The 27,242-nt window shown below is 40.9% G+C and overlaps 1 protein-coding gene across 1 annotated transcript in view; it reads left to right on the top strand.

Annotated features, from left to right (window-relative positions):
* Positions 1-15,318: 15,318 nt before the first annotated feature.
* Positions 15,319-27,242, top strand: part of KIF20B (kinesin family member 20B) — a 61,260-nt gene continuing 49,336 nt past the window's right edge. Inside the window, exons 1-7 of the mRNA XM_070432728.1 lie at positions 15,319-15,403; positions 17,010-17,059; positions 17,424-17,599; positions 23,473-23,559; positions 23,654-23,770; positions 24,488-24,626; positions 25,186-25,370. Of these exons, the coding sequence (XP_070288829.1) occupies positions 17,453-17,599; positions 23,473-23,559; positions 23,654-23,770; positions 24,488-24,626; positions 25,186-25,370 (675 nt within the window). The 5' untranslated portion in view covers positions 15,319-15,403; positions 17,010-17,059; positions 17,424-17,452. The remainder of the gene's footprint in view (positions 15,404-17,009; positions 17,060-17,423; positions 17,600-23,472; positions 23,560-23,653; positions 23,771-24,487; positions 24,627-25,185; positions 25,371-27,242) is intronic.

Genomic DNA, 27,242 nt, shown 5'->3' with positions numbered 1-27,242 from the left:
TGAATAAATGACAGGTGATATTTCACCCAGGGTGTCTCACTTTCTACTGTAAGATTGCTAAAAAACACATGCGTGCGCGCACACACACACACACACACAGCAACAACAAACCTTCATTGCTACTCCTAAATATTCAAATATATAGTTTTCAAATTCCTACATAATTTAAGCTGAGTAGTTAAGGTAGCAGTTTACATCACAGATGGAAATAAAAGCTTTAGCAATGCAGAATCTCCAAGGACATAATCTGTCCAGTTTGATTCCCAGACCTGGGGAGGAAGGCCTGAGCCAGGTGGCTCAGTCCCAAGCAGGCCAGAAGTGCTGGTCCTGGGGACAGAACGTTCTCCACCTGCTTCCTTTCTCCTGCCCTTGTCAGGCTGGTGCCCTGGATCAGTTACACCCAACATGTGGTAGGGAGGAAGATGGGTGGCATCTCGCAGGTTTCAAAAGGGGGGAGGGTTTCAGAGGTGTAACTTTGAGGCATGAGCTGTCATGTGCTCCAGAAGGGGCAAGGAACAATAAGGTCTGGGAGAGAGTGAGGGAAGAAACCCACAAGCCACTTCTCTCCCTTTGTTCATTCATTCATTTATTTGCCAATTATTTATTAAGTGTATATTCTATACTGCAGACCCTAAAACAGATGCCTTCACTGCCCTCTAAGTCCTTACAATTCTTTGGGAGAGAGGTAAGTCAAGGGTTCTCCAGCATCAGTATACATAAGACTAAACCAGGGAGTTGTTCCTGGCTAACTTTTTGGTAAAAATAATATACACAGAGATATGTACACATATCCTAAGGGTAAAGCTCAATGAATTTTGCACAAATAAACACCCTGTGCAACCTGCACCTGATCAAGAAACAGAACGTTACCAGTAACCTAGGAGATTTTTTTTGTAAAGCAGATTTGGGCTCAGCCAGTGTGGCTCAGTGGTTGAGCATCAACCTATGAACCAGGAGGTCATGGTTCAATTTCTGGTCAGGGCACATGCCTGGCTTGTGGGCTCCATCTCCAGTAGGGGGAGTGCAGGACACAGCCAATCAATGATTCTCTCTCATCACTGATGTTTCTCATTTTTTTTTAGTCAACAGAGATGGAAAAATATAGCATCAGTAGCTGCCATTACTAGTAATAACTGTGTATACATGAATGAACTTGCTTCATGTTCACAAGAACAAACTTCCTATCATTCACTAATACTTTTTGAGCACCTATCCTATATAATAAAAGGCTAATCTGCAAATTGTCCCCTTGACAGGGAGTTCGACCAGGGGGCGGGGCTGGCCTACCAACTGCCCTCGGCCCCTCCCCCCCTGCCGGCCCCACCCCATCGGCCCCTATGGGGGTAGGCCAGCCGGACCCAACCTGCCCACAAAGTCTAGTTAATTATGCACCAGGCCTCTAGTTATTTATGACTTTGGGAAGAGGGATGGAGTGTGACTACCTAGATATTTGATAAGATATGATCAGAGTAAGTATTGGGCATAATTTCAGGAATGGAGCTGGGTTTAGCAAAATTATAAATCTTATTATCAAATATTTATTGAGTTGTCATATGCCATGCACTGTACTAAGCACACTGTTTTGTTTTGTTTGTTTTTTTTAAATTGATTTCAGAGAGGAAGGGAGAGAGAGAGAGAGAGAGAGAGAGAAACATCAATGATGAGAGAGGATCATTGATAGGCTGCCTCCTGCACACCTCCTACTGGGGATCAAGCCCACAACCTGGGCATGTGCCCTGACTGGGAATCGAACCATCCAACTGTGACCTCCTGGTTCATAGGTCAATGCTCAACCACTGAGCCATGTTGACTGGGCTCTAAGTGTCTTTTTAATCACAATAGTCATGTGAGTTGGGTACTGTTATTATTCTCATATTCCAAATGAGGCCACTGAAGCTTAGAGAGATTAACTGGTGGAAGTTCACACAGCAAAAAGCATATAATTCACATTTGAACTCAGGTCTGTTTGGTTCTAGAACCTGCACAATTCATAACTCAACTGTAGTGCCTCCCTAAAGGTGGTGTTTTCCCCATTACCTGCAGATTTTGCACCATGGTCTCAATCACCTGATATAGTATTCCACTGCCTGCATAGCATTGCCTTTCATAACAATTATTGGGTCCCTTTTTTTTGCAGTTCTAATATCTTAGATTCTTCCAAAAGAGCTTTTTTCCCCCTTTAAAAAATGTTCTAGGTATAACAATCTCTACTATAGCTATCTCTGTTTTGTATATCTATTCAACAAATATTTTTAAATGATGTTACCATGTGCAAGCTACTAATTCAAGTACTATGGTTACAGTGATGAGCAAGGCAAAAACATCTCTGCCGACATACACTCTTGGAGGGGTGGACAGGGGATGACAGAAAATAAGTAAGTAGATGTAAATCAATACAGACTATGTTAAGTGACATGAAAAAATTAAACAAAATGACGTGAAAGAGAATAACTAGGAGGGAGGGGGCAGTTGAGGAAGCCACATTGATGCTGGTACCTGGCGGTTGAGAAATTGACATGAAAACTGTCATGCAAAGAGATTTGAAAGATCCCTGGCCAGTGTGGCTCAGTTGGTTGGAGCATTATTTCATGCATTATTTCCTGGTCAGGGCACATTCCTAGTTGTGGGGACTTTCAAACACAATTCAAAAAATAAATAAAATAAAATGTTGTCTTTGTTTTTTTTAAAAAATATATATATATTTTATTGATTTTTCACAGAGAGGAAGGGAGAGGGATAGAGAGTTAGAAACATTGATGAGAGCCAAACATCAATCAGGTGCCTCCTGCACACCTCTGACTGGGGATGTGCCCGCAACCAAGGTACATGCCCTTGGCTGGAATCGAACCCGGGACCTTTCAGTCCATAGGCCGACGCTCTATCCACTGAGCCAAACTGGTTAGGGTGTTGTCTTTGTTTTATATTTCCTTTAGTTTTTAACCTTTCTTTTGATAATAGCTTAATGGAGATATAATTCATATACCATACAATTCACCCATTAAAAGGGTACAATTCAATGCTTTTAGTACATTCACAGATTTGTGCAACCATCACCCACCCAAAAATCAATTTTAGAACGTATTCTTCACTTTTTTTCTATCGATTTGCCTATTCTAGATATTTCATATAAATGAAATCATACAATATGTGGTCTTTTGTAACTGGCTTCTTTTACTTAACATAATGCTTTCAAGGTTCATCTATGTTGTAGAATGCAGCAGTACTTCATTCCTTTTCGTGGCTGAATAATATTCCACAGCATGGATATAGCAATTTACTTATCCATTCATCAGTCAATGGACATTTGGGATGTTCCCACTTTTGAACTATTATGACTAGTAGTGTTATGGACATTTGTGTACAAATTTTTGTGTGACTGTATGTTTTCATTTCTCTTGGGTATATATTAACTTTTAAAGTATAAAAATGCAAAGGGAGCCCGGCAGGCGTGGCTCAGTGGTTGAGTATTGACCTATGAACCAGGTGGTCACAGTTCGATTCCCAGTCAGGGCAATATGCCAGGTCGTGTGCTTGATCCCCAGTGGGGAGCATGCAGGGAGCAGCCAATCAATGATTCTCTCTGATCATTGATGTTTCTCTCTCTCTCTCCCTCTCTGAAATCAATAAAAAATATATTAAAAATAAATAAATAAAAATAAAAAATCGATGGAAAAATATCCTCTGGTGAGGACTAACAAATAAAAATTGCAAAGGGACCTGAGGGATACTATTGGGGGCAATGATAGATTATATCATGATTGCAGTAGTAGTTACATAGCTCTAAATATTAGCCAACACTCATTGAATTGTGCACTTACATTGATGAAATTAATTGTATTTAGGTTATATCTTAGTAAAGCTAACCCCCCCAAAAATAAAGGTTGGAATTGTAGGGAGATGAATTTGGAGACATATTAATACATATAATGTTTTAGCATTATGTAATGCTTTTCTATATACCAATATTTTCGCATAGTCTCACTAAAACAGAGGAAAACTATGATCATTTCAATAAGCCAGTGAGATAAATAAGATACTGTGTCCGTTTTAGATATGAGGAAAAGAGACCCGCAGAGGTTGCTTAAGTGATTTGCCCAATAGCATAGAACTGCTAAGTAGCCGAGGCAGAGTTTCTTCCACCTTTCACCTTTGTGATTTTCAAATACTTAAAGTTGCTTACAAAAATGGAAGGAGAAAAAAAGCTACACCTGCAGAGATTTCATATTTGAACATGGAATAAAGAAGTTCCCCCACATGCTGGCTCTTCTATAACCTAGAATAAAAATGAAAAAAGTGATAAATCACAATGATGAGAACAGAAGCTCCAAAAAAGCAAGAGAAGTTTTAAAATAGCCCACCTTTGACTGCAATGCTCATTTAAGTTGCTCTAACACTTGAGCTTTGACTTTATTGAGAATAGAATGTTCTACAGCTCCTCCTGTTTTTACCAGTTTCTGTGATTCCCACTCATGTGTGCTCACATCTCCGGCCTGCTATCCCCTTGCCGTGCTCAGAAGGCCAGAAGGCTGGCTTCTGCATGCTGTCTTTCTCAGGTTCCAGTGTCAGTTGTCTCCCTGCTGGCTTTAGTCCATGGGAGGCACTGGTGAGAGAATGGCAGGGTCTTCCTCTTCTGAGATATGTCTGCCTTGACTCTGTCTTTTACTGGGCGGCCTTATCTCCGGGGCTCCAATTACACCACCTTTTCCCTGCGTACAGTGGTGGCGGCTTCCTGCATTGCCCCACTGTCTTCTGATTACTTCTCCACTTCTTCCTCTTTCCTGCACCACAGTCCCCCTTTTTGAGCATCCAGGGTGGTTTCTCACCTAGTTGGACCTTGAATGATAGATCAACTGTGATGTTGACTCAGGAACAGATCTAAGACCATCCCTAAAAACAATTTTAAGGCTTTAACCACTTCACTTTGCATCTCTCTCTCTCTTTTAAAATTCTCACCCAAGGATATTTTTCCATTGATTTTTAGAGAGAGTAAGAGAGAGAAGGAAAGACAGAAATATCGATGTGAGAGAAACACATCAATTGGTTGCCTCCTGCACACGCCCCAACCAGGGCCTGGGCTGGGGAAGAGCCTGCAACCGAGGAATGTGCCCTTGACCAGAATTGAACCCAGGACCCTTTGGTCCACAGGCTGACACTCTATCCACTGAGCAAAACTGGCTAGGGTCACTTTGCATCTCTCTTTTTTTTTGCTTTTTTAAAAGTTTTATTTATTGATTTTATATTTTTTAATTGTTTTATTGCTTAAAATATTACAAAGGGTATTACATATGTCTCCTTTTTTCCCCCGCCCTCCCCTACCCCCCAGTGTCTTATGTCTATTGGTTATGCTTATATGCATGCATATATATGCATATAAGTCCTTCGGTTGATCTCTAAACAACCCCCCCTCCCCCCTGCCTTCTGCCTCTCTACTCTCCCCAGCCTTCCCACTGCAGTTTGACAATCTGTTTGAGGCAGCTCTGCCTCTGTATCTATTTTTGTTCATAAGTTTATAATGGTCTTTATTATCCATGAATGAGTGAGATCATGTGGTATTTTTCCTTCATTGACTGGCTTATTTCACTTAGCATAATGCTCTCCAGTTCCATCCATGCCGTTGCAAATGGTAAGAGTTCCTTCTTTTTTACAGCAGCATAGTATTCCATCGTGTAGATGTACCACTGTTTTCTAATCCATTCATCTACTGATGGGCACTTAGGCTGTTTCCAGATCTTAGCTATGGTGAATTGTGCTGCTATGAACATATGGGTGCATATATCCTTTCTGATTGGTGTTTCTGGTTTCTTGGGATATAGTCCTAGAAGTGGGATCACAGGGTCAAATGGTAGTTCCATTTTTAGTTTTTTGAGGAAACTCCATACTGTCTTCCATAGTGGCTGCACCAGTCTGTATTCCCACCAGCAGTGCACGAGTGTTCCTTTTTCTCCACATCCTCTCCAGCACTTGTCGTTTGTTGATTTGTTGATGATAGCTAGTCTAACAGGTGTGAGATGGTACCTCATTGTTGTTTTCACTTTGCATCTCTTTATGTCCCATCCCGCAGGCACATTTAGATGTGACATCCATTATTCCATTATGGGTGGGTCAGAAATTTCATTATATTCGTGTCAGAAAAGCAACCCTTAGAAAATTAAAATTTATCAAATCGGCTAGTTTGTGTTCATTCCACAGCAGAAATAATATATTTATTAGGTCTGGGATCTCTAAATAAACATTTAGCTACCCATTTGTCATATAACCTTCAGCATGTTAAATTAGTATAGTGGAGATTTAATGAGCATCATTAACACTAGTTTCTGTGATAAATAATTCTAAAAGCTGAGTGACTTAACACATGAAAAGTTTATTTGTGACTCACAAAGAGTTCCGTGTGGACAGCTGGGGCTTTCTGCTCTGTTCAGTCCCTCGGGAATCTAGTCTTGTCCTAGATGTTGACATCCAGCTAACAAAAGAAAAGAGAGCATAGAGGGTTGTAAGACATATTTTAGGTAATAAGCCTGGGAACAACATTTATCAACTTGATCTACATCTCACTGGCCAGAGCTCAATCCTGTGGCCCCACCTAACTGCAGGAGAGGCTGACAAATGTAGTTTAACTTAATGCCTAGAAGGAAAAAAGAAAGACCTTGGAAAACACATGGTCAGTCTCTGCCACTGTTTGCCCTTCGGTTGATAAATAAATCTGTTGCACTCTCCCTCCCATATACAAAATGAAGTTCTCCCTTCCCCTCTCTAAAAACGGAAGAGAAGTCCCAAAGAGTGGAACCTGGGGAAAATATGGAGAAAATAATTCCTCTCACAGAGGAGAAACACAGACTAATTAAGACATTTCCCGAAGCTTCCAGGTCAGGGAAATCTTACTTGAGGATGGACCTGGAGAGTATTATGCTAATGAAATGCGCCGGTAAGAGTAAGACAAATACCATGTGATCTCACTTATATGTGAATGTAATGAACAAATAAACTAAACAAACAAAATAGAAACAGACTCATAGGTACAGAGAACAGCCTGGCAGCTGTCAGAGGGGAGGAATATTGAGGGGCTGGGTGGGAAAGGGGAAGGGATCAAGCAAGAAAACCAACAAAACCAACTCATAGACACACAACACTATGGTGATTATAAGAGGTAAAGGAGGTTGTGGGGAGGTAGCTGAGAGGTAGCAAAGGGTAAAGGTTGGGGGGAATAAATGCTGAAGGAAAGAGACTTGACTTTGGGTGATGAATACACAATACAATATACAGAAGATGTACACTTGAAACATATAATTTTTTTAATTTATTACTTTTAGAGAGGGGAAGGAAGAGAGAGATAGAGATAGAGAGAAATTGAGAGAGAGAGAAAGAGCGAAATATCAATTTGTTGTTTCACTTATTTATGCACTCATTGGTTGATTCTTGTATGTGCCCTAACCAGGGAACAAATCAAGACAACACTCTAACCAATGGAGAAAACTGGCCAGGACAAAACCTGCATAACTTTATTAACCAATGTCACCTCAATAAAAATGTTAAACAATCACACGACTCCTGAAATGCACTGAGAAGGCCACAATCTCACTTCCGTCTATTCTTGCCAAAAATGCATAACATAACTTCAATCATGAGGACATCAGACACACCCAACTTGAACATTCAATAAAATAACTGGCCAGTACTCTCCAAAAGTGTCAATGTCATAAAGGGCAAAAAAACATTGAAGAACTATCTTAGATTGAAGGAGACTGAAAAATCATGAGAACTAAATGCAATGTGTGATCCTGAATTGGATCCAGGACCATATAAAACATTAGTGTGACTGTGAAATTTGAGTAGGATTTGTATATTAATTAATAGTATAATATCAAAGTCAATTTCCTGACTTTCATAATTGTAGTATCATTATATAAGTTGTGAACTTTTGGGAAGCTAGGCAAAGGATATATGAGAACTGATTTGAGGGTTTTGGTGATTTTTAAAAAATATATTTTTATTGACTTCAGAGAGGAAGGGAGAGGGAGAGAGATAGAAACATCAATGATGAGAGAGAACCATTGCTCAGCTGCCATCTGCACGCTCCCCACTGGGGATGGAACCCACATACAACCCAGGCATGTGCCCTGACCGGGAATTGAACGGTGACCTCCTGGTTCATAAGGTCCACACTCAACCACTGAGCCACGCCCAAGGAGGCAGCACTCCTTTCTTACATATACAACCCGAAGATGTAAAATTAAGTATTACAAAAGACCATCACATAGTTCTACTAATGTAGGCTGCATCTATAATTCACAAATATGTCAACAAAATAATTTCTCTGCAACCACATTTCATTTAATTTAAAAAATCCTTTTCTTGCTTTATTTTAAAAATTCACGTACATTTGTAGTTCTATTTCATAATATGCATGGGTTGGGTTTATTTTAGAACAAATCTCCTCTTTCAATTTTGTGAAAAGTTGATGACTCCAAGAAGATATTTATCCTGTGAATATAGAAACACCTGTCACTTGGCCACGTACACCAATGCCAGCGTGAGAGGCCAAGTATGGAACCCAGAGGACTGAATTTCCTGAAAAACGATCCCTCTGTGTCTAATAATAGGGAATAGTTAAGTGAATTATAATGTGGCCAAATTACACACTATTAAACAGCCATGAAAATGGCTCATAAAGAGCATTTTTTAAAAATGGTAAAAATGCTTATTTTATAATAATAAATAAAAAAGAAAAAAGGGAATGCAAAGTTGACTATAAAAGAAACAGGCAATAGTAATAATAGCTGACATTTTTTTAAAAACATACTTTATTGATTTTTTACAGAGAGGAAGGGAGAGAGAGAGCTAGAAACATCAATGAGAGAGAAACATCGATCAGCTGCCTCCTGCACACCTCCCACTGGGGATGCGCCCGCAACCCGGGTACATGCCCATGACAGGAATCGAACCTGGGACCCTTCAGTCCGCAGGCCGACGCTCTATCCACTGAACCAAACCAGTTTTGGCAATAGCTGACATTTTAAACATGTATATGAACACCCCCCCACCCAAAAAAAAAAGAAAAAAAGAAAAAGATGAACATGTTAACATTTGGGTGGTGGATCATCAGGAGTTTTTTTTTTTTTTTTTTAAATATATTTTTATTGATTTCAGAGAGGAAGGGAGAGGGGAAAAGAGATAGAAACATCAATGATGAGAGGGAATCATGGATTGGCTGCCTCCTGCACGCCCCCTACTGGGGATCGAGCCTGCAACCTGGGCATGTGCCCTTGACCGGAATCAAACCTGGGACCCTTTGGTCCGCAGGCCGACGTTCTATCCACTGAGCCAAACCAGCTAGGGCAGGAGAGTTTTTCTTTGTACTCTCAATTTTCTTGGACTTTTTTTCATAATGTAGATGAATGTCTAAAATGGTTAGTAAGGAAAAAGTGAGCTGGGGTAAATACAGGTGGGTCCAAAGGTCTTACTTAAGAAGACCTAAATTGGTATAATCCCTTATTTAGGCTGTTCAGAGGACTCCATCCCTGGTTTTTTTTTTTAATGTGTTTTTGTCAGCTGAGGAGGGGGATGTGCAGACCAGTTGTCTGAGAACAATAAAATCTTGCAATTGTCTTCCAGTCCAGCTTGCTTACAATGAGCTTGTGCTGCTGGAACAAAGGGCTTATTGAACCAATCCGAAAAGATTTCTCTTGTAATGGGTGCTTTCCTGTTTGTATAATAATGCACAGGTAAATTGCAAACACCTTTTAACCATCTTAGATATAGGCTTTTTGCAGTCACTGCCAATTTTATCTTGAGTGTGCCTGTGGCATTCGGATTGCCAAGAACCGTCAACCTTTGCTTATTATCCTTGAAACCTGTTGGTACTTTCCCTCAGCCATTGTTAAACTCTTTCTAGGAATCTAGCAGCTGTACAGAGCTGTTTCATCAACATTGTAAATTTGTTTAGGGCAAGAAGAAGTTGGAGATATTATCTTAGCAAATTTATCAATGTAATTTTCAGCGTTTTCAACAGCCTTTTCACCACAGATTTTAAGATACTTGATCCCATGATGCTTTTTAAATTTCTGCAGCCAGCCCCCTGAATATTCACACTTGCCTTCAATGTTCAGTTCTTCATGGCATAGTCTAGCTCAGTGATGGCGAACCTATGACATGCGTGTCAGAGGTGATACGCGAACTCATTTTTTTGGTTGAATTTTCTTTGTTACATGGCATTTAAATATATAAAATAAATATCAAAAAATAAGTCTTTGTTTTACTATGGTTGCAAATATCAAAAAATTTCTATATGTGACACGACACCAGAGTTAGGTTAGGGTTTTTCAAAATGCTGACACGCCTAGCTCAAAAGGTTCGCCATCACTGGTCTAGCTTGTTTCATGACCAACAAACCAGTCAGTGGAATATCTTTACTTCATTGTTGTTGAATCCATTCAATCAACATGGTCAAGATCATTTTTGGTCCTATGCAATGTTTTTCTATTTTTCATTAGTTCTTGGTTATCACTGTCACTGTAAAATTTCAACAACTTGTCTTTCTGTTTCTTTAAGTCATACATGGTGGTAGCTCCCACACCATATTCTTCGGTAAGATATCTCAGACATTCCACCATCTAACTTCTGCAATAACTCCACTCTGGGTTATAGATAAAGACAGATGCTTACTTGTCTTATTCTCACTGTTACCCAGAGACATGTCTTTAACTCCTGTGGGTATTTTCACAGTGCAATTGTTAATCCCCAAGTCACAAAATGTCAGCAAGTAGCAAAAGGTGCATGACTTTTGCTCACGGATATGAGCACTGAGACGTGTTTGTCCACAGCAGGTTTTGCTGCCAAATAGTCCTGGTACCAAACTTATAAAAAACACTTTTGGTTTCAGAGGGTTTTTGTTTATGTATTCATTTATTTTTATCTTATTTTGGAATTGCGCAGTAGAGATCGTGGCTATTACTTGTGTTTTCTGCTTCAATTCAGTCTCCTAAAATTTACTTTACTAAACAAAGAAATTTAGGGGAGGGTATTGTCTGCCAAGATGATTTGAGTTGGAATATTTCTAGCAACAGAACCTGATACTCTTGGCTGTTTGACTGACACAGTCGGTAGCTGAGCCCCATGCTGGATAACATGAAGATGCCTTGGCAAGAGGCTGGAGATGCTAAATTTATAGTCATTGAATATAGATGTTTCTTTTTGTACCAAATTATCTGTTTGGTACTAATCTGTCATGTATTGCCCCACAATGAGCAATCGGGAAAAAAAAGAGAAAGAAAACAGTTTATTTCAAACATGTCACACACACGCCCACAAACTTCCCCAAAATATCCACTCATTTGAAAGGTTTTCTATTTGTTTTTATAGCTGTTCCACAAATTGCACATCACAACTGTGACTCAGAATTAAAATGTATTTCAGGAATCGTACTAAAATATTTCCTTCAACTTAGAAAGAATTCATTAGAATTTTGAATGACTTTTAAGCTTCTGTGGTTTGGGCCCTATTTTTGGAGAGCCAGCTTTTCCTTCTCATCCTCATCATCCCCATATTTTTCTCTTTTCTTTTCTTTTCTTTTTAAAATACATTTTATTGATTTTTTTTTTTTTTACAGAGAGGAAGGGAGAGGGATAGAGAGTTAGAAACATCAATGAGAGAGAAACATCTATCAGCTGCCTCCTGCACACTCCCTACTGGGGATGTGCCCACAACCAAGGTACATGCCCTTGACGGAAATCGAACCTGGGACCCTTGAGTCCACAGGCTGACGCTCTATCCACTGAGCCAAATCGGTTAGGGCTTATATTATTTTTCTACATTGGACTCTCATGTTTCATTGTAATAGTAACTAGCATTTATTGGGGATCATCTGTACCTAAGAAAAACGGGCACTTCGGAAGCATCAGGTTCAGAAAGGTCCATTGACCTTGCCCAATGTCCTAAACTTCTAAAGTGGCAGAGCCAGGAATCCACCAGTCCATTTGTCTACGTAGCCTTACTTATTCCCCCACCCCCATTACTTCAACATATGTTTTCCTTTGCCTTGAGCAAACATTCTGTGCTCCCACCTCTCCCTTCATTATAGTCCATTCACTTACTTTCTAAAAGAAAGGCATACCCTCACTTATCTGGAATCTTCTATGGTGCATTGTCTCACGGAGTAAAATATGACTGACCGTCAAAGAGACAATTCAAATGATTGGTTTTGGGGAAGCCCCCTTGAATAATTAGTCAAAGCACATAAAAACCTGCCTACCACTTGTTTTTCTTACACATATTTCTATTAATGGCAAGGTGTTGCTTTAGAACCAGGGTATTTTGGCCAGTGTTGAGACATTCTGAATTAAATTAGAATAGGCAGTGGGGGTGACCATACCTCTACCTCCGTTAGACAACTATCAAAAAATGCAATGCACTTAAAAAAATATTTTTTTATTGATTTCAGAGAGGAAAAGAGAGGGAAACATAGAAACATCAATGATTAGAGAGTTTTTGATTGGCTGCCTCCTGCACACTTCACACTGGGGGTTGTGCCTGAAACCCGGGCCTGTGCCCTGACTGGAATTGAACCGTGACCTCCTGGTTCATAGGTTGATGCTCAACCACTAGCAACACCGGCCGGGCAGTTATTTGTATTTTTTTTTAACTTGATTACCTCTCCCATTAGAATATAAGCTCCTTGAGGGTAGTGTCTGTTTTTCTCACTCTCCTCCACTGTTTCCCTAACTCCTACCCTCGTGTTTTATAGGAGGTTTTCAATAAATATTTCAAATGATAAATAAATGCAGGATCTGGAGGGTTAGAGATCTGGGAATTAGTTAACAGCTAGTAAAAGCAATAAAGGCATTATATGAGGTATGAAAGGAAGTGTGGATTTAGGGTAGACTTGCCTGAGGAGCAATGGAGACTGACATTGAGCCCACTGAAGACTTGAGTTCCAGCCTAAATAGGAAAAGGGCATCTGTGGAGTGAGGGTGGGGGGGTTCCCTCTGGCAGGTGGGGCCCTTCGGCCTGACCTGTGGGGATTGGGCTGAAACTGGCTCTCAGACATCCCCCGAGGGGTCCCGACGGCACTCTGCAAAGTTGCTGTCATACAGGGTGGGGAATGCAAATGCAAGTGTGCAGTAAACAAGATTCGGGCCAGGTTTTTCCTATTTCCTGCTTTCTTCCCTTTTAAAGCTACTTTCTTTTCATTTTTACTCCTGGCCCTGCATCCTCTTCTTTACTCCAATCTGGTTCAACTCAAATATAATTATTTTGTGGGGGAAGAAGGCAAACTGAGTGAGGAGACAATGGTAAGTTAGTGAGGGGAGAGAGAGGTAGAGTATGGGAGATATAAATATCTATACAGGCAGTCCTTGGGTTATGTCGGACTTGACATACGTTGTTTCGTGGTTACGTCACCATCTCCCATTTATTTATAAAAAAAGAGTTCCATCTTTTGATGTATGTATATATGTGCTTTATGTTTTTTATTGTTTATTTACCACAAGTAAAGGTCAGGAATTGTTATCTTTTTTTAACATTTTTTTTTTTTTTACTGTTTCATTTCATTACTGCTGTGTATGTGCCCCATGTGAATGCCGTAGGTGTTTATGTAGACGGGTTCCAACTTACAGCGAAAATCGCATTACATCACACCATAGGAACGGATTTCCGACGTAACCCAAGGACCTACTGTATATATAAAAGGCTAATATGCTAAGTGTCCCTCCCAGCATCTATCTGATCAGTCACTATGACACACACTGACGACCAGGGGGCAGATGCTCAATGCAGGAGCTGCCGAGATGCCGTGACTTGGCAGCAGTGGTTCTCAGGTGACGCACCCCGAAACCAGAGAGGAGGGAGCCCGATTCCTTGCAGGGCCCCCGTGATTCCACCTTTGGCTGTGGGTTATGTTGTTGCTGGCCCGAATCTTGTTTACTGCACACTTGCATTTGCATTCCACACCCTGTATGACAGCAACTTTGCAGAGTGCCGTCTGGCACTCCGGGACCCCTTGGGGGATGTCAGAAAGCCAGTTTAAGCCCAATCCCCGCAGGCCAGGCCGAAGGACCCCACCTGCCAGAGGGACCCCACTCACTCCACAGATGCTCTTTGAGCCATGGTGCCACCCCAGGTGGGGCTGGCTGGGCCAGGGAGGGATGGGGAGAGGGGGAGGTTGGCTTCAGGGCATGTTTGTCCCGTCTCGCCCACTCCTGCCCCACGGCCATCTTCTAATTAATTTTCTTTCAATGTGCACTAATCTGTGAACCAGGTCACTAGTAGAATGACAAGGAAAGGAAGACAGTAGGTTCATTAAGCTACCTATTCTAAAAATGCCACTAACCAAGTAAAATAATTGAAAATAAGACCACATGTAGGAGAGTGGGTCTTAAAGTCAATCAGCTGATTTTAAATCCCAGCTCCACCCATAATACTCTTATACCTTTGAGCACATTACTTAACCATAGGACCTCAGTTTCCTCTGAATCTATCAGTACCTACCTCAAAGGGTTGTTCTTAGCATTAGTAAGACAATGCGTTTTATAAGCCTAGCACCATGACTGGTACGAAGTAAATGAATGTTCAGTTAGTTAACGTTAGCAGTTGTTTTTCTTTAAAATGAAGTACAGCAAGCAGGGGGAGACGACCTAAGCAGTAAATCCTTGTCATGTGGCTGTAGTAACACCACACTCAGAGGAAGAGGATCCCTTTAAAGGAAGCAGAGAAGGATGTCCTGGCACTTAATTCTGGGCTCTGCAAGACCTTGCCTGTGCATGGAACTCAAGATTGTCACCGTACAGCGCCTCACAGCGGTGGCTCTTTATATTTTTAAAAAGAAAGTAAAGAGAAAATGCTTTTAGACATCTTTTCTGGGAAAATTTTATTTCGTTCATTAGGGCCGCTCTAGACGACAGGTAGGGTCCTGCACCGAGAGAAGTGACCCTCGGGGTGCGGGCGGCGCTCCTCATAAGCGCCTCTCGAGACGCGGGTCCCGTTCTGCTGCACGGGGACCCCGCCATTCCTGGACCCGTCCTAGGGGAGTCGCGGGGCTGTCCGGTGGCAGCGGCCTCACCTCCGGGCCCCGGCCAGGTCTTCAGTGTCTCTAGGACCGTACCCCAGACCAGCGCCCCCACGGCGCGCCCAGCCCCGCGGTAAGCTCCGCCCTCCGCTGGCCGGCCCCCCACCAGCTCCTCCGCCCATTGGTCGCCCGGCGTTCGGAGGCCCGCCCCCAGATTTGAAAGCGTCTTCCGGGGGCGGGTGGAAGACTGCGGCGCGTCCCGGCGTCATTCTAAGAGCCCCGCCCACTCCCAGCATTCAGTGCGGCGCCCTGGCCGCCATCGTTTGAATTTGAAAACACATTTCGCCGTGGTGCTCGCAGGTCGAGGGGGCCAGGCCGCGCTTCCTCGCCGGTGAGGCGCTGGCCCAGGTGAGGGTGCGAAGAAGGAGGGGGGCGCCTGCGCACACGCCAGGCCCGAGGCGGGGGAACGGCTCTGGCGATCTGAGCACCCGCTTAGGAGGCTCGGTACGCCCCTGAGCGGACGCTCGGGAACTGGGTGCGCGATGGAGGCTTGCGCCTGAGTATCAGGGTTTAAATTTCGTTTCCCCCTCTTGTTAGCTGAATGACGCAGGGGAACGTATTTAATCTTTCTGGGCCTCGGTCTCCTTATTGCTAAGTGGGGGTAATAATAACAGTACCTACTCTTCAGGTTCTTGTGAAGGTAGAGTGACATAGGTGAAGTTGTTAGAAACAGGGCCGGTATACAGGAGGCACTAAGTGTTTGCAGGCATTAATATTTTCATTGTTGCCGCTATTATCGAGGCGTGGGCCTCTATTGCCAAACCCCTTTTTCCTGGATCAGCGAGGTGAGCACTTTGCGTGGCATGGGACGTGCCCTCTTTGCCGGGAGGTGGGGGGGCCCTGTCGCGGTCCCCTCTGCACTTGTTTTCAGGCCGGTGCCTGGGGCTTGTCCTTTTGGGCTTTGCGGTGCCGAGCGGAGGGGGTGTGTGCGGCGAGTTGCAGTGATTGCTGCCTGTCTGTCATCCGCCAGGTTAGAAAGTTTCGGTTTCCCCCATCCCATTCCACCTCCTGCCCCCGAGATTCCTGCCTGTTGTAATTCTCTAATAAGATTCCTTGCCGAAGGACTAGTTAACGGAGTTCCTGGCCTGAAGTTGTCCTTGCTTAAGGTGATCACATTCAGGTTTGTTTTTGTTTATCAAACAAGGCAGCGCCCCGGTGGTGTGGTTGAGCGTCGACCTGTGAGCCGGGGTTCGCAGTTCGATTCCCGGTCAGGGCACATGGGATGCGCACAGCAGTTAGGCTCTCATGGCTAGAAATAAGCGTATGGAGCTATGTAAAAAGAAGATGGATGGGTAGAAGTTTTGAGGCTGGCACCTCATTGGGTTTTTGCACTAACGTGCCTGGCCTGCTGTGTGGATCAGTGGACAGGGACCATGTTTGATTCATTGATATATCACCTCTGGGTGCCCAGGACTGTTTTTCCTGAGCCGGAACCACAGTTTGGGAGTCCCTGACCTGGGTATTTCATAATGTTGTCAAAAGAACAGCAGGGAGCTCTCTTTTTACTCTGGTATTATGCACCCAGTAGATTCTCGGTAAATGCTTGAATGTTAATATTTTTTTCAGTTAAGGTTATCCCTGATTATAAGTTTAGTGACTTGATGTTTCATTTAGTTGTAATAGTTTACTGACGCATGGAATGATGCATTGACTGATGTGTCCGGTACTGTTTTGAATATGTCCACATACTTTATTTCCATTTTCATTTGCATTATTTGGAAGAATTCAGTTGAAACGAATTGTCCAGGTAACTAAGTTGAACGCCTAAATGCCAAAACATTACAAAGTCTGTAAGTAACGTTCTTTAGAAGACACTAAATAACTAAAATAACTCAAGGTTCTAATTACCCCACCCTTACTATTTGATTTCTGAGAGGATTTCAGGCAGAAATAGAAATGTTCTATATTGTCTGACCTTTGCTAATGAAATCTCCTTGGATGAATTTGTCCATAGGTGGATCATATGAATAATAGTTGAAGGCTGTTGTATTTGATTCAGAATCTGTAAGTAATTTGGTCTTTTGTCTTTTCCATGGGTCTTCATGTTATAGAGCAGGGGTGGGAAACCTTTTTTCTGCCAAAGGCCATTTGGATATTTACAACATCATTGGAGGGCCATTCGAAATTATCAGCTTAAAAATAAGCCTGCTATATTTGGTCAAACACTTAATTAACTCACCCCTAGTACCTTGGCAGAGCCAAATGATTTCAGGGGCCTTGTACGGCCTGCAGGCTGGATGATCCCCACCCCTGTTATAGATGAAGCAGTTTAATGTTTTCCTTCTCTGGAAATGTAGTTATATGGGGGAAGTATGGGCTGGACTCAGACTTTTTAAACTCCATAGTCTTAAATGGTGCTTTATTACAGATGCCTAAAGAAGTTGTTATTCTTGCAGAATGGAATCTAATGTAAATAAGGATGGGGTGCCTAGACCATCTTATGTTTTTAGTGCTGACCCAATTGCAAGGCCTTCAGAAATAAATGTTGAAAGCATTAAGCTGGATCTCTCTCGTGAATTTTCCTTAGTTGCTGCAAGCACTGAGGTAAGTACAAGAAAAATATCATGTTATCATAATTGAGTGGAAATATCTGCGGTGCACACAAACTTGCAAACAGGTACGACTAGAGCAGACGTGGTTTAGGGCAACCTTCTAAAGAGGACCAAAGTTTTGCCATCTTAAGATGAGCCTTTTGGAATATTGATTTTAAGTTGGTTATTAAAAAACAATGACTCAGAAAGAATCTTGAACCTCCCCCTTTCTTGCCTAAGGTAATTTGGATGGAAAGGCCTGCTTCAGGAGGGGAATCTTAGCCAGTTTACCTTAAGGATTTTCACCTTAGCCTAATTTGAATTAAGTATGGTGGATAGGAAAGATCCAAGCTAGACCCTTCCATGTTTCTGGGTTACTTGGCAGGTATTTGTTTGCTTGATTCCCCTTCAGAATCCCTGCCCCCCACCCCTTTCTTCTTTTTCCATGATGGCATATAAGCTTGAATTGCCCAGTGCCTCTTTGGGATTTTCATATTATTATGGACCTGGCAGTCTGTCTTTGTTAATTTGATTTTTAGCCCAGCTAGCTGGGAAGAAAATTATTTTTTTTAGCCCTCACACTTCTTATCTGAGTAATTTTTTCACAATGCCTTAAATATAGAACAGTTACTTTTTTTAGTAATAGGTCCACTATGCCCCTAGGAATTGCAGGCCTTACTTTAAAAAAAATTACAGGTTTTTAAAAGTTAAAATAATTCAGTAGTGTTTAAAAATAAAAGTCCTACTTACTACCACTGTAATGTTTGGTTTGTGTCTTTGTAGACTTTTTGAGTCAGTCCATTTATATTCTACTAGAGGCCCGGTGCACAAAAATTTGTGCACTCAGGGACCAGGGGGAGGGGGGTTCCCCAGCCCGGCCTGTGCCCTCTTGCAGTCAACCCCTCGGGAGATAATGACCTGCTGGCATAGGCCTGCTCCTGGGTGGCAGAGGGCAGGCCCAATCCCTAAGTGCAGCCTCTGGTCAGGCTCAGAGCAGGGCCAATTGGGGAGTTGGGGCGCCACCCCGTCATGCACAGAGCATGGCGGATAGGGAGTTTGCGATGCCACCCTCAGTCATGCTCAGGGTAGGGCCAATTGGGGGGTTGGGGAACAGCCCCCTGTCACACTCAAGGCAGGGTCCATGGGGAGGTTGCGGCGCCACCCCCTGTCACTCACAGAGCAGGGCCCATCAGGGGGGTTGGGGTGCTGCCCCCTGTCACACACAGAGCAGGGTCGATCAGGGGGTTGGGGTGCTGCCCCCTGTCACTCACAGAGCAGGGCCCATCAGGGGGATTGGGGCTCCATACCCTGTCACACACAGAGTAGGGCCGATCAGGGGGTTGAGGAGCTCCCCCCTGTCACTCACAGAATAGGGCTGATAGGGGAGTTGGGGAACCGCCCCCTCTCACACACAGAGCAGGGCGGATCAGGGGCTTGGGGCGCTGCACCCTGTCACACTCAGGGCAGGGCCAATGGGGAGGTTATGGCTCTACCCTGTCACACACAGAGCAGGGCCCGTGGGGGGGGGGGGGGTGGGTTGGGGCGCCACACCCCGTCACACACAGAGCAGGGCCTGTGGGGGGGGGGGGGGGCGCCGCACCCTGTCACACACAGAGCCGCAGGGCAATCAGGGGGTTTGGGCGCTGCCCCCTGTCACGCTGATCCCGTGCCAGGAGGCCTCGCTGCTCCGCTGATCCTGGTGCTGGGAGGCATATTACCCTTTTACTATATAGGATAGAGGCCTGGGGGCTGGCTGGTTTGCCCTGAAGGGTGTCCTGGATCAGGGTGGGGGTCCCCACTGGGGTGCCTGGCCAGCCTGGATGAGGGGATGATGGCTGTTTGCAGCTGGTCACACACCCTTCAGGGTGGGGGTCCCCACTGGGGTGCCTGGCCAGTCTGGGTGAGGGGCTGAGAGCTGCTTTCAGGCTGGCGGTTTTGACTGAAGCTCCCAACCACTCCTTTTTTTCTTTTTTTTTTTTTTCTTCTGGGCCAGTTTTAGCTCTGGCTCTAGCGCTGAGGCTTCCGCTGCTGGTTTGTTTGCCGTTCTATAATCGAAACAATGTATAACTCCAGCTCTGAGATCCCGGCCTATATTTGTTAGAATGTTTCAAACTGCCAGCTCAGAGGCCGGCAAGTCAGGCGGGGAACGTTGCAGTCTGCAGTCACTGGAGCAAGCAAGCCTCATATTCGCTTCCAGCTGCCTGGCTGCTGGCCGCCATCTTGGCTGACAGTTAATTTGCATAAGGATATGCTGATTAGCCAATGGGAAGGGTAGCAGTCGTACGCTAATTACCATGTTTCTCTTTTATTAGTGTAGATTTTCTAGGTCTGTTTTGCACTATAGTAGCAGAGTCGAGTAGTTGTGGCCATCATAATAGGGCCTGTAGAGCCTAAAATATTAACTATCTGCTCATTACAGAAAAAAATTTGCTGACCCCTCACTTAGCATGGTGTGTTTGAGACTCATTATGCATCATGTATCAGTAACTTGTTAGTTTTTATTGCTAAGTAGTAGTCCATTGTGCAGATATGCCACATATCTTTCCATTTACAATTCGATGCACTTTGGATGGCTTCCAGTTGGGGCCCTTACAAATAATGCTGCTGTGAACATTCATGTGGAAGCCTTTCTGTGAACTTATGCTTTCTTTTCTTTTGGTTAAATACTTAGGAATATAAGTACATATTTAACTTCATAAGAAAGTGCTAAATTGTTTTCCAGAGTGTCTCTACCAGTAGCAGCAGTGCAGGTTTCAGCTTCTCCAACTTCTTTGCCATCGCTTGGTAATTTAAAAAAAAAAAAAATACATTTTTATTGATTTCAGAGAGGGAGAGAGATATAAGCATCAATAATGAGAACCGCCAAAACCGGTTTGGCTCAGCGGATAGAGCGTCAGCCTGCGGACTGAAAGGTCCCGGGTTCGATTCCGGTCAGGGGCATGTGCCTGGGTTGCGGGTACATCCCCGGTGGGGGATGTGCAGGAGGCAGCCGATCGATGTTTCTCTCTCATTGATGTTTCTAGCTCTCTATCTCTCTCCCTTCCTCTCTGTAAAAAAATCAATAAAATATATTAAAAAAAAAAAAAATAATGAGAACCATTGATTGGCTGCCTCCTGCAAGCCCCCTACTGGAGATGGAGCCTGCAACCTGGGCATGTGCCCCAATCAGAAATCGAACTGTGAACTCCTGGTTCATAGGTCGATGCTCAACCACTGAGCCGCACCAGCAGGGCAACGCTTGGTAATTTTGTGAGTGTGTAATAGTACTTTATTATGGTTCTATTTTGCATTTCCCTAATGAGCACTTTTCAAGTATTTGTTGGTCATCTCTGTACCTTCTTTTGCAAAATGTTTCTTCAAGTCATTTCCACATTTAAAAATTAGGTTGTTTGTCTTATATCTGAGAGAATTTTATATATATATTGTGTATACATATCCTTTGTCAGATTAATGGTGTCTTCATTAGCAGAGGTTTATTTTCATCTAATAATGGTTCTAAATTTTGTTTTAATTGTTATTTTGTTATCTATCTAGTTTTTTTTATGATAGCACTTTTTATTTTATTTTTTTGTTAATCCTCACCTGAGGACACCTTTCCATTGATATTTAGAGAGTGGAAAGGAGGATGGAGAGACAGAGAGAGAGAGAGAAAGAGAAACATTGATGCGAGAGAGACACATAAATTGGTTGCCCCCTGCATGTGCCCCAACCAGGGATGGTGATCAAGCCTGCAGTCGGGTTCTACGCCCTTGACTGGAATTGAATCCAGGACCCTTCAGTTTTCAGGCCCACGCTCTATCCACTGAGCCAAACCAGCTAGGGCTTGAACTAGTTTTTGTGTATAGTTGATATAGAGGTTCAGGCTGGATTATTTATTTATTTTAACTTCCATTTATTTAATTATTTCAGCATTATTTTTTTCTGTTAATTGTTTTAAGTGCCTTTATTGACAATCAAATGACTATGTGTGCATCTATTTCTGGATTATTCTCTTCAATTGACCTATTTGTCTATCCTTACAGCTATACTTCATTATCTATTTTTGTAGTTTTATAATAATTCTTTTTTTTTTAATCCTTACCTGAGGAGTGAGGATATTTTTTCCATTGATTTTTAGAGAGTGGAAGGGAGTGGATTGAGGGAGAGGGAAAGAGAGAGAGGTAGGAGAGAGAGAGAGAAAAACATCAGCTGGTTATGTTGGGATTGAACCTGCAACTGAGGTATGTGCCCTTGACCAGGAATTGGGCTATAAGCTGAAGCTCTAACCTTGAGTAACCCAGTGCAAGTGTTTTTTTTTTTTTTTTATTGATTTTAGAGAGAAAGGGAGAGGGAGAGAGAAATAGAAACATCAATGATGAGAGAGAATCACTGATCTGCTGCCTCCCTCATGACCCCCACTGGTGATCGAGCCTGCAACCAGGGCATGTGCCTCTGACCAGAATTGAACCAGGGACCTTTTAGTCCACAGGCTGAGGCTCTAACCACTGAGAAAAACCATCTAGGGCAGTGGTTCTCAACCTTCTGGCCCTTTAAATACAGTTCCTCATGTTGTGACCCAACCATAAAATTATTTTTGTTGCTACTTCATAACTGTAATGTTGCTACTGTTATGAATCGTAATGTAAATATCTGATATGCGGGATGGTCTTAGGCAACCCTTGTGAAAGGGTCATTCGACTGCCAAATGGGTCGCGACCCACAGGTTGAGAACTGCTGATCTAGGGCATTTTTGACATATGCATATATTCATAAGACCATCACTATAATCAAGTAGTGAATATCTCTATTACCCCTAAAAGTTTTCTTGCACTTCCTTCAAATTCCTTCCTCATACCACACATCCAAGTTACTACTGATTAGTGTTCTGTGTACATCAGCAGTTCTCAACCTGTGGGTCACGACCCCTTTGGGGGTCGAATGACCCTTTCACAGGGGTTGCCTAAGACCATCGGAAAACAAATAATTAATATTGTTTTGGTGATTAATCACTATGCTTTAATTATGTTCAATTTGTAACAATAAAAATACATCCTGCATATCAGATATTTACATTACGATTCATAACAGTAGCAAAATTACAGTTACGAAGTAGCAACGAAAATAATTTTATGGTAGGGGGTCACCACAACATGAACTGTATTAAAGGGTCGCGGCATTAGGAAGGTTGAGAACCACTGGTCTACATATTAGTTTGTGCTTTCAAGAATTTTATATAAATGGAATCAAAGTTATGTGCTCTTTTATTTTTTGGTTGGGTTCTGGTTTCATTCTCTTAGCATAATTATTTTGAGTTTCATGCATATTGTGTGTAAAAGAAAGTGTCCATGGTATGGATATTCCACAATTTGTTTATCCATTCACTTGCTGTTTACGTTGTTTGGCTGTTATGAACAAAGCTCCTGTGTACTTTTGTGTACAAACCTTTGTATGGACATAATAATTCCATTTTAAAAATGAGGTAGGCTCATTTCTTCCCTGAAGGAAACAGTAAAGAGGATGCTATATAGCAGAAATATTCTAAATTCATGATGGAATTGAGCATTTGGTTTGATAGGGGATTCTGGTTATTTGTGATTTATTCTAGAGTTCTGTGTTTTAGTGCTTTAGACTCTGTTATTAGTAAGAAAGGTTAGGATTTTATGGAAAAAATGGCTTATTGTAAACTTCAAGCGTAAATATAGAAGGTAGAGGAAGTTTTGCAGTATTTTTTTTTAAGATTTGGTTTTTGTATATATAAAATGGTCAAAAATGACAATCATTGTCTGCTTAGAGATTTTGTATAATCTCAGATTGATTGTTACATAACAGCCACTTTAAAGAAGAATAATCTCTGAAGAGTCACGTTTTGTATTTTTTAAATACAATTATTTTGTTCTTCATTTATAGGCAAACAGTTTGGAATCCAAAGATTATCTTCAGGTTTGTCTTCGAATAAGACCATTCACACAGTCAGAAAAAGAACATGAGTCTGAGGTTTGTGTTGCATTATATCTTCATTAAATGGGCAAAATATAATTGTTTTTATTATTGTTTTTATTGTGGGATTATTTTTATTTTTTTGTTCTAGGGCTGTGTGTATATGCTGGACTCACAGACTGTTTTGCTGAAAGATCCTCAAAGTATCCTTGCTCGGTTAAGTGAGAAAAGCTCTGGGCAGGTGGCACAGAAATTCAGTTTTTCTAAGGTAAATACTCATATGAATCTGAAAATTTTTCTTTTTCTTTTTAAAAAATATTTTTATTGATTTCAGAGAGGGAGAGAGAGATAGAAACATCAATTGGCTGCCCGGGAATCAAACCCAGGACCCTTCAGTCTGCAGGCTGATGCTCCATCCACTGAGCCAAACCGCCTAGGGCTGAAGGCAAAGATACTTGTCTTAGGTTAAATTGCTACATATTTGTATATAATTAGCTATATTTATCTTCTGCTTATGGAACTGAGATCTTAGGCACCAGTATTTTTTTCTCAAGGGTAGAACTCAAATTCCAGGCCTGTAAATTTATATGTGAATAAGTCACAGTTTAGTTTTTATAATAAATTTTTCTTAAAAAATTCCCCCCCCCGGCCCCCCCCCTCCCTCCCAATTCAGATGAAAACTTGTTCTGTTGGGTCAGAATTTTATCTTGAAAACTTCATCATAGTAGGTAAACTATCAAGTTTACTTGTGAGAGTTAGGGATATGGCACCTGTTTTAAGGATGAATCATAAAATGATTTAACATTTTTAAACATGAGAGATTAATTTACAAAAATAAATAAATTTAAACATTTATCTCTCTCTTTTTTGGGGGGTTCTATTTCTCCTCTTCAGGATTTTCATATACACGGAGGTAGGGTAGAACTCATTGTGAATATTAACTTGAATTTTCTAAAAAGATTTGTTTTTAAAAATGCTTATTTAGGTTTTTGGCCCAGAAACTACACAGAAGGAATTCTTCCAGGGTTGCATTATGGAGCCAGTAAAAGACTTTTTGAAAGGACAAAGTCGGCTGATTTTTACTTATGGGCTAACTAATTCAGGAAAAACATATACATTTCAAGGTAAATTGCTTTGTTGCTTTTTTTTGTTGTTAGAAAAAATGAAGTACTAATATCCACTCATAATACTTGCATGTAATTATGTTTCCATTACCTAGTACATTTGCTCCATTTTTAATAGTAATGAATAATTGAATGTGTACTGCTGGTGGCTTTTAATTCACATTGAGTTAAGTCATTTATGAAACTACTTTACCCATGTGATAGAGAATTAGATGATAAAAATTCAGAAAAAACGATTGATGTGACATAGTGAATTGAGCATGGATAACCAGGGAATGACTTTGTTTCATTTTACTATTATACTTTGTGATTATGGGTGATTGCAAATCTATGGCATAATCTGAATGTGAAATTTCAGGTTTTGCATCAAAATAGTAATTGATAAAATGTCTATTATACAGTGAACCAAAGTGATAAACTGAGTAATTCTTCACCTTCTCTCACATTTGTCTTAGCTGTTTACTTTTGTCTATGGTGGTATAAAAGGAGCATTGGTAGTCCAGGGACGTTCTTGCTTTCTTAACTCTGAGGGAGTATAAAACAAAAATTCTTTTCACAGGCACAGAAGAAAATACTGGCATTCTGCCTCGAGCTTTGAGTGTATTATTTGATAGTCTTCAGGGAAGACTATATACAAAAATGAACCTTAAACCACATAGATCCAGAGAATATTTACGGTTATCACCAGACCAAGAGAAAAAAGAAATTGCTAGTAAAAGTGCATTGCTTCGGCAAGTGAAAGAGGTATGGAAGTATTTAGTATGTAAATATATCAAAACCATGACCTATTATAAGCTCTTTAGTTTGTTTCAGCCTATATTGGAATATTTATGGTGGTGGTAGTTGTCTTTTTGAGAAAAGTACTGAAAGCTTGTTTGAAGACATCTCTTCTTTTTCTATTTTGTACATACAGCAGAAATGTTTAAACAAAACAAATGTAAATGGTTCTGAAATCTTTCTTGGTTGTAGAAACACATTGTACTTACTATGCAATGATTTAAAAAATGTTTTATTTGTAAAAGTAATATATATATATACATATATATATACAAAATCTAAAAGGAATATGAAAAAAAGTGAAAATTTCTTATAATTTCATTTTTGAAGGAAAAAACTCCCATTAACAGATTGGAAAGTATCCTTTATGATCTTTTTCTCTCTATTACAAAAATCTATAAACAGCTTTCTATACAGGGATGGGCAAAAGTAGGTTTACCGTTGGGAGTATGCAAAACAGAGTTTATTCTTGTATTAATTATTTTATTATTTATTTGTATTACAATGTTAAACTTACTTTGCATATATATATATACACACGTATAGTATATGTACATATATGTGTGTGTGTGTGTGTGTGTGTATATATATATATATATATATATACACAAAAAAGTCATATATATGGTTGCATATATCTTTACAGGTAGGATATAGTCTTGTGTGAACAAAAATGAGATTTTACTATACATACTTTCTATAACTTGCTCATTTAATACATTTTAAGTCTCTTACTATCTTAATTCTTGTGTCTCTTACCTATTAGGTTATGTTTTGATCTCTTTTATTTTTTGTCTATTTCACCTCTGCCTTCTGAATTTTATGTTTTCAGAAATTTATCTTATTATGCTTATTAAAAATTACTGACAGCTTTTATAAATATTATCAAAATATGGTGGGGATTTTCTTTTTTAAGATATTTAGAAATCAGGGTGTCAAGGTAGTAAAAAGTTGTTGATTAGTGGAGTTCAGAGTTCATGATGATGGTCTGTGAAAGTAAAATAGTATATTAACAGAAATCATGGAGATGGTTAGGAAATTTCGTAGATAATAGAGAAAATTAGTCATTCATAGTGAAAAAAAATTTCCTAAGTTATTTCTATTTAAAACAAAATAGGATTTTGCCTATAAAATTAAAAATGTTAAAAAATGAGTTACTTTCATATACTGATTATAAAGTGTATTTCTAGAAAGCAATTTGGCAATACTGTTAAGAGTGAGAACTTAAATTTTTTTTATTACTTTTTATTACTTCTACCAATTAAGACTTAGGTATATACCTAAGGAAATGATTAGAAGGAAAAAAATTAAGATGTCTTGTTACTTTTAATGACAAAGCTTTGTAAGTAGTCTAAATGTTCAATAATAGAATAATTAAGTCATAAAACATTCAGTTATGTGGCCACCAAATGTTTACAAATAAATTTAATTATAGAGATAAAAAACTTACAATGTAATAAGTATGGAGAAAATAATAGATGGGAATATATTGAAATATTAAGAATAATTGCCTCTGAGTGGCAGGGATTATATATGATGATGTCTTTTTTAATACTTGTATATAGTTTCCCAGATTTCTTTTGTGAGAATGTATTATTTAACTAGGAAAAAAGTACCTGGCCATCATGGCTCAGTGGTTGAGTGTTGACCTTTGAACCAGGAGGTCACGGTTCAATTCCTGGTCAGGGCACATGGGTTGTGGGCTCAATCCTCAGTGTGGGGCGTGCAGGAGGCAGCTGATCAGTGATTCTCTCTCATCATTGATGTTTCTATCTCTCTCCCTCTCCCTTCTTCTCTGAAGTCAATAAAAATATATTTTAAAAAACCGAAAAAACTAGG

The sequence above is a fragment of the Myotis yumanensis genome, unplaced genomic scaffold, assembly GCF_028538775.1.
Source record: "Myotis yumanensis isolate MYYU_CA2020_CCGP unplaced genomic scaffold, mMyoYum1.0.hap1 SCAF_13, whole genome shotgun sequence".
Lineage (NCBI taxonomy): Eukaryota > Metazoa > Chordata > Mammalia > Chiroptera > Vespertilionidae > Myotis > Myotis yumanensis.
This window is presented reverse-complemented; position numbering and strand designations above follow the sequence as displayed.